The 11,039-nt window shown below is 42.2% G+C and overlaps 2 protein-coding genes across 6 annotated transcripts; one reads left to right on the top strand and one right to left on the bottom strand.

The window, feature by feature from the left end:
- Positions 1 to 235: 235 nt before the first annotated feature.
- Positions 236 to 4,339, bottom strand: lyrm1 (LYR motif containing 1). 3 transcript variants are annotated; one of them, XM_034558469.1, is made up of 6 exons: positions 4,067 to 4,339; positions 2,875 to 2,961; positions 1,814 to 2,018; positions 1,658 to 1,718; positions 808 to 843; positions 236 to 714 (listed from the first exon to the last, which is right to left on the bottom strand). In XM_034558469.1, the coding sequence occupies exons 3-6, from the start codon at positions 1,970 to 1,972 to the stop codon at positions 611 to 613; spliced, it is 360 nt and encodes a 119-aa protein (XP_034414360.1). In that variant the 5' UTR covers positions 1,973 to 2,018; positions 2,875 to 2,961; positions 4,067 to 4,339; the 3' UTR covers positions 236 to 610. The 3 variants fall into 3 exon arrangements, with proteins under 3 accessions (XP_034414360.1, XP_034414358.1, XP_034414357.1); XM_034558467.1 differs by having other exon boundaries at positions 812 to 843; positions 1,814 to 1,995; positions 4,067 to 4,338; XM_034558466.1 differs by having other exon boundaries at positions 812 to 843; positions 4,067 to 4,337.
- Positions 3,303 to 11,039, top strand: dcun1d3 (defective in cullin neddylation 1 domain containing 3). Of its 3 annotated transcripts, none has more exons than XM_034558463.1 (5): positions 3,303 to 3,711; positions 4,681 to 4,763; positions 5,745 to 5,786; positions 5,955 to 6,499; positions 9,025 to 11,039. In XM_034558463.1, the coding sequence occupies exons 4-5, from the start codon at positions 6,066 to 6,068 to the stop codon at positions 9,566 to 9,568; spliced, it is 978 nt and encodes a 325-aa protein (XP_034414354.1). In that variant the 5' UTR covers positions 3,303 to 3,711; positions 4,681 to 4,763; positions 5,745 to 5,786; positions 5,955 to 6,065; the 3' UTR covers positions 9,569 to 11,039. The 3 variants fall into 3 exon arrangements, with proteins under 3 accessions (XP_034414354.1, XP_034414356.1, XP_034414355.1); XM_034558464.1 differs by lacking the exon at positions 3,303 to 3,711 and adding an exon at positions 4,278 to 4,505; XM_034558465.1 differs by lacking the exon at positions 5,745 to 5,786.

Genomic DNA, 11,039 nt, shown 5'->3' with positions numbered 1-11,039 from the left:
CCCATCTTCCTCTGTGTTGTTGCCAACATTCCTGGAGTTCATTTAATATTTTCTGCGTGAATAAACAGGCTACCTATATGGAAAAGCTGAGAAATGGGGCCAATATTAAGGGCTTGGCTCCTAAAAACATTCATGCCAGAAAAGAGAGAAGATGGCCATAGCCGAGTGTCTCAAAGATCTTATTTAGATACGACAAATATTCTTCACGTCAACTCACAAAAGTATAACTAAAATACAGGGTTTTTTCTGACAACTTTATTTGTTTTTTTAGCAGTTGTGAAATAATCATATTATTTTCTTACACAGAAACAAACAAAAATATACAACTTAATCTTAAATTACAAGTCTCTCAACCCTACAGCCTCCCTGAGCAGAACAGAAGCTGACACCCTTTAGCTACACCGAGGAGCTCATGTTCAAGCAATCTAAAGTAAAAAATAAATAAATAAATAAAAAGACAATGAAAAATGTCTTTTTCCTGAATGACTGGTGTTCTAGCATCCCGAGTGCTTGTTACAGCTCACCCCATGAGATCGACTTGTGACTGCACTCTAGTTTCCTGCCCATCGTAACTTGAACTGCTGGCGAGGAGCTCGAGCATCAGGTCTCGTCATATGACTGTAAGTATATTGGCTTGGCCTGCTTCCTCAGGCGCTGCTGTGCTTTCAGCTTCCTGCCTTTCTGAGTTGCCAATCCCAGCGGTGGTAGGTACGTCTACAGGGACATTCAGGGAACAAAGCAATTGGAGGAGATTCATCGACAACACAGTGAGAAACTTATCCAATTTGTCTAATGAATGGTTCTTACTTACAGGCCTCGGATATGGGTTCCTGTAATGTAAACCTGTGAAAATAATGATAGTGTTAGTCACTCTTCCAGTCCTCCATACACGGAGCAGCTGATTCGCTCAATTTATGAGTGATTTCTGTGGCGTTTTAATTAGTAATTGTATCACTTTAGCCTGATTTACTCCTTTAAAAAAAAGGTGTAAACTTTTGTCATGGTATCCCTGTGGTCAAATTCTAGCACCCGTAATCTAAAAAGGGGAAGTGCAAACATGTATACTAAATGGACGAGCTTTTCTAATCTTCCGACCACTCAAAGCACTTTAACACTACATGTTCATTCACCCATTAAAACCTATTCATACACTGACGGCAGGGGCCACCATGCAAGGTGCCACCTGTCCATCAGTTTAATTATTCATACCCAGCCTACGGTAGGAATTTGGGGTCAAGTGTCTTGCCCAAGGGCACATCAATATGGACGAGTGGAGACAGGGATCAAACTGCAGAATCTTTGATTGAAGGACGACCGGCTCTAACATTGGGCCAGTCGCCCCACGCTACTACAAGCCAAAAGATTTTATTCATGACCACGTTTTGATGCTACTTGGATCTTTGTCAGGTCGGAATATTTGAAACACCCATATTTATAAATAGTGTTACCACTGTCCACAAATAAGACTGGGCCACGCTGTTATATTATAGGGTTGAGTGTCAAAGTGGAAGTATGATACGTGGTTTATAAAGTCAGCACTTCCATCTGATAAATAGAAAACATAGAAAGCACAGAACAGTGTTACTGTGGTCTTCACCAGAGTGAAGTTTGAGTCAGGACTCATGTAAGGAAACATGTGGAATCTCTCCCCTCTTACCTATATCTATCCTTGCTTCACATTCTTCTATACTCCTTTTTATTGATTCTTGATCTGTGAGCTGAGAAGAAGCAGAAGAAGAAAACAATGAGTCCCACAAACTGCCATAAAACAACTGCTTCGTCATTTCTGAGACCAGTGTACTGTTGTTCACACCTGCTGGTTCTGTCTGAACAGAGTGCAGGCCTCCTGAAGAATGTAGTTTCTCTCCATCTCTGTGTCACCTTTCACTCCACTCTGTGCCTGCCAGCTACGGGCGATGCGAAACACCCGCATGTACAGTGACAACACCGTCCTGCGGGTGGAGGCCGTCATTGGGGATCACAGACAGCAGTTACCTGGGATCACAGACAGCAGTTACCTGCACAAGTAGTTTGAGTTGGAAATTATTAATGGCTTCACAAATCCTGTTACTGATTTCTCTTTGTATGAAGCTCAATTCCTGCTAACAAACATATTGTTGTACTCAGTAACTTTTATATCTGTCGATACTTAGAGACACTGTATCAAAGAAGAGGCCTCTAGCTTTGATACCAATTTGCAGGACATCACTTACAAGTTACCAAATAATAGAAACAAGCCTTTTGGATTCCCCAGAGATGCCTCCCATTAAGTGTTTGTCTACACAGCAGACTAAACATGGCAGCTGCAGTATGTGATGCTGGATTAAGTCCCAGGTTCAGTCAGGTCAGTGTCCCAGTAAGTGTGTGGTGATTTGATTACACTCTTTATTTAAATATATAATTGTAAAACAAAACAAAAAAAACAACTGTCTACAAAAAGTTCCCACAATAATAGCTAATAATGCAAGAACCTAGAACATTTGGGGCACCCTGGAAGTCTGGGGCTCCGAGCCTATTGCTCACTTTGCTGTGTTTCTGATCCAGCCTTGAGTGTTCCCATCACTCAAACCAACACAGGCCGTGTTTCCAAAAAGCCTGTAACAGGACTGACTGCAATATATATAGTATGTGTTGAGATTAAAGCAAATATTGTATAAAATAATGCCATGCATTTGTATTAATTCGTGTTTGGTAAACAAAAAGCACGAGGCAATACTTTGGCAGCACTTGTCAACACGAAGCTAGCTATCCTTCCTCCCGACAAGAAGACAACACGAGAGAGGAGCTTAGATCAATAGCTACACGAGTGACATTCACATTAAGCGACTTACGTTGCCGCTCAATATGTTTTTCAATGTATTTAATATTACAAACCTTGACCTCCCGACTGTCTGGAGAAGAGGCAGCAGAAACACATACGTCGCAGGGCGATGACGTCTTCCCTGAGCTGGTTTCTAAAGGCTGCAAAGAAGAAGAAAAAAACATTAGAATAATCTTAGATAAAGTTGGAGATGTTTTACAAATTTAAAGTAGTAACACCATCTTTACAATCATTTATTTATTGGGACACATTTAGCAATTTCCTATGAGTTATAAGCTTTTCCACACATATATATATGTTCTGTAAAATGTCAACAAAACACGCGCTTGAGTTCCGTTAATTGGTTTCGTGGCAATCTATCCCCCTGGCTGTGACTTGGCATTCACATTTGTTTTATTTAGTCCCAATATGTTTCGGCATATTATTTTGTTAAAATTTAAAAATATCTCGTCGTTGCCATCGCTGAGATGCAGATCAGCTGTTGGCTGCTTGTCGGCAGGGAGGAAGTGATGCAGGAAAATGCCCACCGAGTAGCTCCACTCAATGACTAAAAGGGGGAAGCACAAAGAAATGGACTGCTTTGGTCCCAGGTGGCCCTTTAACTCACTCTAAAGAGCGACCGTAAGTCAGCACTGGTCAGAAAGCACCCTCTGGTTGCTGCCGGTTCACCTCTTCTCGTTTAAAAGCGGGAGGTAAAGACGACACCGATGTGGAAGTTTGTAGTCGGCTGCCCGCTACTTAGCTAGCTTTCTGAGTGAACGCGACGAGTTTGCCTCAGTTGCTTTCTGGTCGCACGCGCCGAGCTGACCAACTTATTTTGTTCTTCTCTCGTACTGGTGAGCCCTGAAGTGATGCACACCCCATTCCAGACGACACGGTTCCCCCAAAAGGTGAGTTTGTTGACGGCGTTAACTGTGGCGTTCAATCGCAAGACCTAGCTTAGCCGGGAGCTAACTTTTAGTTGACCGAGCTGATGCTAGCTAGCTGTGGCGACGTCGTCAGGGCCAGGCAGGTTTTTTAGGGATGTAACGTTCGCATTAAACGTCCCGGTGGCGGTGACGTCTCGTCAATCAATAAGTACTATCTGAATAAGTGGATGGCTGAAACACACCAGGTGTTAATGGTGATCCGAACACCGCTGACATGACATTTGTAAGTGTCGTGCTGTTAAGCTCACTTGATCCTCTTTATGTCGCCACTTCCCAACGACCATAACGTGGTAAAAAGACGTTAACGCTCGCTCACCTTGTTGGAGGACACTTCTGTCCGCGGACGCCCGTGAGGCAAATGTCACGCAGTCGAACTTAAGCGCAACTTTGTTGTCTCACAGTTTTAGAGACTAACTAACTCTAGTTCAAATACATTGTCTGATGTAACTGTTTGGCTGCCTCACTCAGCATGCCGATGATATTTGAAACGGTCCAATACATAATCCATTAATGTGTTCAGCTATATGTGAGCTGGAGTTGGCCAGAATGTGGCCGTGAGACACTTGCCTCGACATGCCCGGTTCAATGATCAGTACAGTCGATGTGCTCCAATGCAGAACACATGTTCATTATTATCATCAGACCAAGAATCGTGATAAGTACACAAAGTTAAAGTTGGTTTCAAAAGTAATCAAATTCAGGACAAAGCCTGTCTGTGCCCCGTGAAAAGGTCTCTCACTGGACACCTACCAGAGGTTTTATTCGCTCCTTTTAATTGTCTTCTTTGCGGTTATATATCAGTAATGGAACAATTCTGCAATGGGTACACTCGAATTACATATTCATGTCATGTTAACAAAAATCCTGCAGGTTTGGGAATGATGAGCGATCACTTTCTGCTTATGATGACCAGATAATGTGTCTTTTCAGCACTGCGGATGTCAAGGTCACAACGATGGAGCAGAATAGAAAGACACATTGATCTGTGGTCAATGCCTTCAGAGGGATCGTCTGTAAGTCATTTCCAGCTACTTTTTTTTGTGTTGGTTATCAAACATCTGATCTGTTAAAGCTGAATATGTAATTGCATTAATGTACACGTGAAATCATGCCAGTTTGTGAGGAATGGGGTAGCTGAGAGATAATGCTTTTACACATTGTGTTAGTTTGATTACTCTAAACCCCAGTTTATATGCACTACCATGCCATTTTCATCCTCCTCTTCAAAGGATTATCAAAGCATTCCCAGCTAGTTGCACGTTCAGCATATTACGTTTTCTTATTCTCAAGTTATTTTACTTGCCAATCACAACCTTAGTTAGAACTGTGGCAACATGTTAGTTTTCAGTGTGACATTATTCCCCTTATCTTTTCCATGCACATGTATATTCTCTTTTAAAAGACTGTGAAAACCTGGAGGGACACACATGACGAAGTAGTCATGTTCATTTGAACCTCACGAAACGGCATCACTTTGAATTTGTGCTGTGGAAGGTCGGGAATAATCACATATAAAGTCCATGTAATCATAATTATTGCTGTAAAATGGATTTAAAAATGTTTGCCGTTTTCATTGGCAACCTGTAGTAGCTCCACAGTCTTGGTTCATGATTGCTATTTTAGAAAGATCATCTGCTGCCATTACTGCTGGGATGTAGTAAGACAGCAACACTGTATGCACTGCATATTGAAGAACCTGGTGAAACTGTCTCTGTCAAACAGGGATGGTCTGTTACCGTTTTCACTTCTAAAACCAAGCAAAAAGAAATACATTTCTATTGACATAGCACAGTCATAAAAGGTTCATCCAGTTAAAGGAGAACCTCTTTTAGTGGCTCTGTTTAACACAAAGCCACTTGAGTACATGTTATGTGGTTGCCTGTAATGTTTGTTCAAGTATTTCTTTTGTAGAGGTTGCTATGGTAATTAACACTGTACGCATTGGATTCATGCATACATATAGACTGTTGTTTTCTCTGGTCTTCACCTTTTAGGGGTTTTAAGTTTGGCAGTGAATCGTGGCAGATTTGGCACAGGTAGCGTAACTTCCTGACCTTCAATGCTCAAAAATCATTGTACTTTGAGTTTGTGCTACGACTAGCGACAGAAATGTGGATCCTGACCTTTTGATTTTGAGGAAGGCTGACTCAGTCCAGGGCTGCACTCTACGACAGTTAACATTTTTCTATTGTTCTCCACCACAGGCCTGAGGGTATGTTGAGACGTCTCGCAGTGCCAGAGAAGAGGCGTCTAGGTGGCTCGGACGGGGACTGAAGGTGAGGAGGAAAGACAGACGAGGGACCAGGGAGGAAGACATGGGTCAATGTGTCACCAAGTGTAAGAATCCGACGTCCTCACTCGGCAGTAAGAGTGGAGACTCCAAGTCCCACCACAAGAAAGGAGGCAGTGCTTGTGGTGGCGGGGGCCACAAAGAAGAGCCCAGTGGTCTGTGTAGCAAAGCCACCAGTGAGCTGTCGAATGGCACCAAGGCCTTGGAGGTTACAGCAGAGACACCCGTCATCGCTGCAGTAATGGGGGAACCGCGCAAGGACGAATGTCTGGATGGAGACGGGCTGTCGATGCTGCGCATCGAGGAGCTGTTCTACTGCTACAAGGATGAACAGGAAGACACTATCTTGGAGGAAGGCATGGAGATGTTTTGTAATGACCTGTGTGTGGACCCGGCAGAGTTTCGTGTGCTTGTTCTTGCCTGGAAGTTTCAAGCAGCCACCATGTGCAAGTTTACAAGGTAAGGCGGAGTTCTGGGAAATAGGGGCGTGTTGTTACTGGTATCTGTTGATCGGGATGAGCTAGAATTACTACTGCACAGTAATTGGCTGTAGGAGAGAACTGCACAGGACTGGACTGAGTCAGATATTTCTTCATCCCAGATGACTGAAACATATAGTTTCATTATTGCCTGCCCTGATTTAATGACCAAACAGGATGCCGTTCTTTATATATTTATTTGGTATTCAATTTGGCTATTCTTTCTTTATTCAGCCTGGTGGTTATTACTTTGTTTATTCCAGGGGGGAAATTCCTGGAAGTTTACACGCACCATTTAATTTGACACACAATGACGACCCAAAGAAATGCAGTTGGCGAGATGTTGGCGTGATGAGGTCCTGGTCAGGCGCCAACCGAGCAGTTAAGACGATTGGTTCCTTGCTCAAGGAACAAGTACCTCTCCAGCTACTAGTCCAAACTCGGTACTTGGTCCGTGCAGGACTTCAACTGGACAACCTCCAGTTCTCAAGCAAAGCCCCCATGGACTAAGCTACTGCCACATACCATACAACTGCAACGTCAGTTAGTGGCCCGGTCTATCCATAATTTACCCTTAAAAACTTGAACACGATTAAGTAATATTGGAAAAAGACTTGTTCACGGTTTTTATTAACAAAGTTCTCTGGAAACCAGCTGCTTCATGAAACTGATCCTTCTCTTGGTAACATGCTATCAACTCAGTTTCACCAAGGGAAAACATTATAAGGGTTTCCCTGTGAGATTGGGGCCAATCAAGGCATACAGAAACAACTTGTTGCACTTCATAAGTCTCTTTAGGTCATTTCAGTGGCATTTTACAACCTTGTACTAAAGTATTGTTAGAGCGGCAGTACAAATCTTCCTGCCACTAAATTCCTCACTGACACTCTATAATATGTACTAATGTGAAGGTACTCACCAACACATTTCTGAAGAAGATCGACACCGCCCCCTGCATGTTATATGGACAGCATATTGGTTCACCTCCACATGACCAGCACTATGTCCAGTGGCAAGCCAGTGACAATGCCACTCCTATTCCTGATGAGGCACGTTGCCACAGGCTGCTGGTGTCAGTGCTCATGAACAATGAAACAACACATTTTTTTAATAAATGTTAAATGCAAAGAAACTTGGAGGACTTTAAAATGGGTCAGTAATTGTTACATTTTAATTAGAAAGTATATTATAGCTGTAAGAAACTGTCTATGCACTTGTTATTAACAGACAATTTACCCATGGGGTGCAGATAGAATGAAATCTAATGCCATGGATGTGGCCAAGAGCTTATTTTTTTAACTTTTCTATCCTTGTCATCTCTCCACTATTGTGTACACACACACATCTATCCTGCGCTGCACTCCCACTGCAGTTGGTGTCTGAGATGAAAAGACCTGGCCGGGTCACTTGTCACCTCCCCCCTCTGATTTTTAACTCAGCACTTTTCCATCCAGAGGCTTTGGACAACACCACACTCTGGTTACCAACGTGTTTCATTGTCAACTAATGCTTACTGAAGCTGTTCATATTCCATTTGACTTTGAAAGCCTATATTGTTGGAGTGCTCAAATAACAAAGTATATCTGCTTGAAGTGAAAAACAGTTTTTCAATGTTTCATTAATAGTAGTACTGTTTTTAAATGTATTCCTGATACTGCAGGGGCCAGGGCCTCCTTTTATCAGTTATGTTTTTGGTGGTGTTTTCAAGGTTTGTCACATAATCAACAAATCTCCACACTGTACAGTTAAATGCCTGTTTGCGTCCTCCAGTGCTGCGCATTAAAATAAATATAAAATTGCAATATATACAACAGTATATAGCAGAGAAAATACAGACAACAAATATGACTTTTAAAGATCCCTGATCACCATTTTTTGCCGCCAATACTAATTGCCAAACATTGATGATCCACATTGGCAGAGACCGATTCCTTTGTTTGGTTATAGCAGCTGCTCTACAAGTCTCTAGAACTCTTTTTCCTCCTTTTTTTAATTTTTTTGCCACTGGCCCAAAAATGACTTTCACTCTCTCTGAAGTCAGTGTAAACCATCAACACTTCTAAATGTTATCCATTGACTTTGTTATAGCATTTTTTGTGTGTTTTTAAATAAGGAAATAAAACATTGTATTTTTATTGATTAAAACAAATCTTGTCATTCTTAGTTTTAATGATATATTATAAGCTGCTTATAGCTAACGGCTCCTAATTCATCTCTAATAATTATTTACCTTTTCGTTCTCCGGTGTCAATTCAAACACAGACTGGTAGTTTACAAAGTGACATCAGAGATCGGCGACTAGAAAAGCATGAATGCCGAAGTCTTACATCTTTTACTGAATATTGGCGGATATCGATCGTTGGTAAAAACTTTATTGCACACTGTGATGGTTAACGTTAAACTGTAATTAATCCACGGTTCACATGCGTGCTACACCGTGAAGGGGTGATTTGTATGGATCCACTATCATTCTGATGTCTGTTCCTGTTCACTTTGTGTCACCAGGAAGGAGTTTGTCGAAGGATGCAAGGCCATTCAGGCAGACAGCCTTGAGGGTATCTGCTCACGTTTCCCCGTCATGCTGCTGGACGCCAAGGGCGAGGAGAACTTCAAGGACCTGTACCGCTTCACTTTCCAGTTTGGCCTGGACGCCGACGAGGGCCAACGCTCGCTGCAGCGTGAAATCGCAATCGCCCTATGGCGCCTGGTGTTCACCCAGGACTCTCCTTCGATCCTGGAGCACTGGCTGGACTTCTTGTCGGAGAACCCCTCAAGTATTCGGGGCATTTCAAGGGACACGTGGAACATGTTCCTCAACTTCACCCAAGCTATTGGGCCTGACCTGAGCAACTACAGCGAGGATGAGGCCTGGCCCAGCCTCTTCGACACCTTCGTGGAGTGGGAGTTGGAGCGCAGGAAAAAGGAGGAGGAACAGGCACTGATGGCAAAGGAGGAAGAGAGGAGGTGTACTGAGACAGAGTGTTCTCCCACCACAGATAGACTTGAAACAGAGGGAAGCCGCGGCTCACAGACGTGGGGGGGTCACTGACCAGGAATCAAGAAATAAGGGAGGGTACGATATGATCTACACCTGAACTGTACATCTGTGAATCATTGGATGAATATTAGTATTATTACAGCTGTTCATTTTGTTCTCCTTTTCTGTCTGGGTGGGATTCCTGCTTTGCACCCCTTTTTTTTTTGTTTTTTTGAAAGGGCTCTAAGAATTGTGATTTTCAAGCACTTCTATTTAAGTTATTATTTTACTTTCTCCTCCCATGTGTGTTTTAAGTAATTGGATATGTGGTCCATTTCAACCTCCCATCTACCGACCATGACCAAGCAGAGGTAGCGCTTGGTTTTAAAAACAGGTGACAGAAAGCCATTAACGTCTTCCCCACAATTATCATATAGACTATTCACTCTAACTTAATAACACTGCAGGTATGTTTAGTACAGGGATATAGTTAAGAAGAAGTGAAATGTTGGCAACCTCTCCATAAATATTGTTTTACTATCAAAACATGAGATTAACCAAAAGGGTTTGGGTCAGTGAAATCATCTTGATTGGACTAATCTAGTTAGATTGTATGCTTTTATCTTGCAGTGCTGTGAAGATGAATTGGTTGCACTTGTATTGCCTTCACAGCTGCTGGCCTGCGATTACATGGCAAACAGTAATGTAATTCTTTCACAAGGGCATTTAGTTTTTAACGCTAATACAACGTTGTAATATCTATCTAAATCCAAGTTGATGGTAACAGACCCACCTTCTCTTCTGTGTGGAGTGTTTTTTGAGTGCTACCGGTGCAGCGAGTGACTTAACTTGTACAGCTGGCTGTGCTCCCTTTTGACCTCTTGCATCTACCATTTTGATGTCCACCTTCTTTCAACAAGCGGTTAAGTGTGTACAACACAATGATGCTGGCTTTTCTCAGATGGCTCATTGGTCTCATTTTAGGAAGTCTGTAACCCACCGATGGGCTAAAGCTGTAAGCCTTGGTCATTTATCAACAGATGATGCCTGAACTTGCGTTACATTCATGACCATTAGAATGGGCTTCACACAAAGCTTTTATTGTTTACCTTCAGGAGTTTAATAGTCACCACATCCTTGAACTTCGATACAAAATAAAGAAATGTATGCGTACTTCACAAATATTGTTGACTGCTGCTGGTAATGGTTGTAATGGATTGCACAAAAAACAATGGCATGCTATACTTGCAACACTTTGCAGAAAGATTGATGTCAACCTCATTATTTTAATCTTGAACCTTTTCCAAACTAGATTGATCTTAAGTATAGCCTAGGGTGTGTTGGGATGAGTGAATGTTAACTAGACATGCTGGCTAATCAAGAGTCTGTGGTATGGGTCCAGTGTGGTAAGAAGGTGGCCATAACCTAATCTGTTTGGTTTACATCTACAATGATTTTATTTCAGACCCCCTTTTGTCCTTTTTTATATAAAATGTATTGATTTATAATAAATAAAAACAGTGTTGAACTTTTGACTGTTGGA

This window comes from Cyclopterus lumpus, chromosome 19 (assembly GCF_009769545.1).
Source record: "Cyclopterus lumpus isolate fCycLum1 chromosome 19, fCycLum1.pri, whole genome shotgun sequence".
Lineage (NCBI taxonomy): Eukaryota > Metazoa > Chordata > Actinopteri > Perciformes > Cyclopteridae > Cyclopterus > Cyclopterus lumpus.
This window is presented reverse-complemented; position numbering and strand designations above follow the sequence as displayed.

What these genes read in the sequence shown, in the direction of transcription:
- lyrm1 (XM_034558467.1), bottom strand. Translation starts at nt 1,972, where the DNA reads ATGACGGCCTCCACCCGCAGGACGGTGTTGTCACTGTACATGCGGGTG. An exon ending in TGTTCAGACAGAACCAGCAG is followed by an intron (nt 1,719 to 1,813) that starts GTGTGAACAACA and finishes GCTTCTTCTCAG; the next exon opens with CTCACAGATCAAGAATCAAT. An exon ending in TGAAGCAAGGATAGATATAG is followed by an intron (nt 844 to 1,657) that starts GTAAGAGGGGAG and finishes TTATTTTCACAG; the next exon opens with GTTTACATTACAGGAACCCA.
- dcun1d3 (XM_034558465.1), top strand. Translation starts at nt 6,066, where the DNA reads ATGGGTCAATGTGTCACCAAGTGTAAGAATCCGACGTCCTCACTCGGC. An exon ending in ACCATGTGCAAGTTTACAAG is followed by an intron (nt 6,500 to 9,024) that starts GTAAGGCGGAGT and finishes TTGTGTCACCAG; the next exon opens with GAAGGAGTTTGTCGAAGGAT.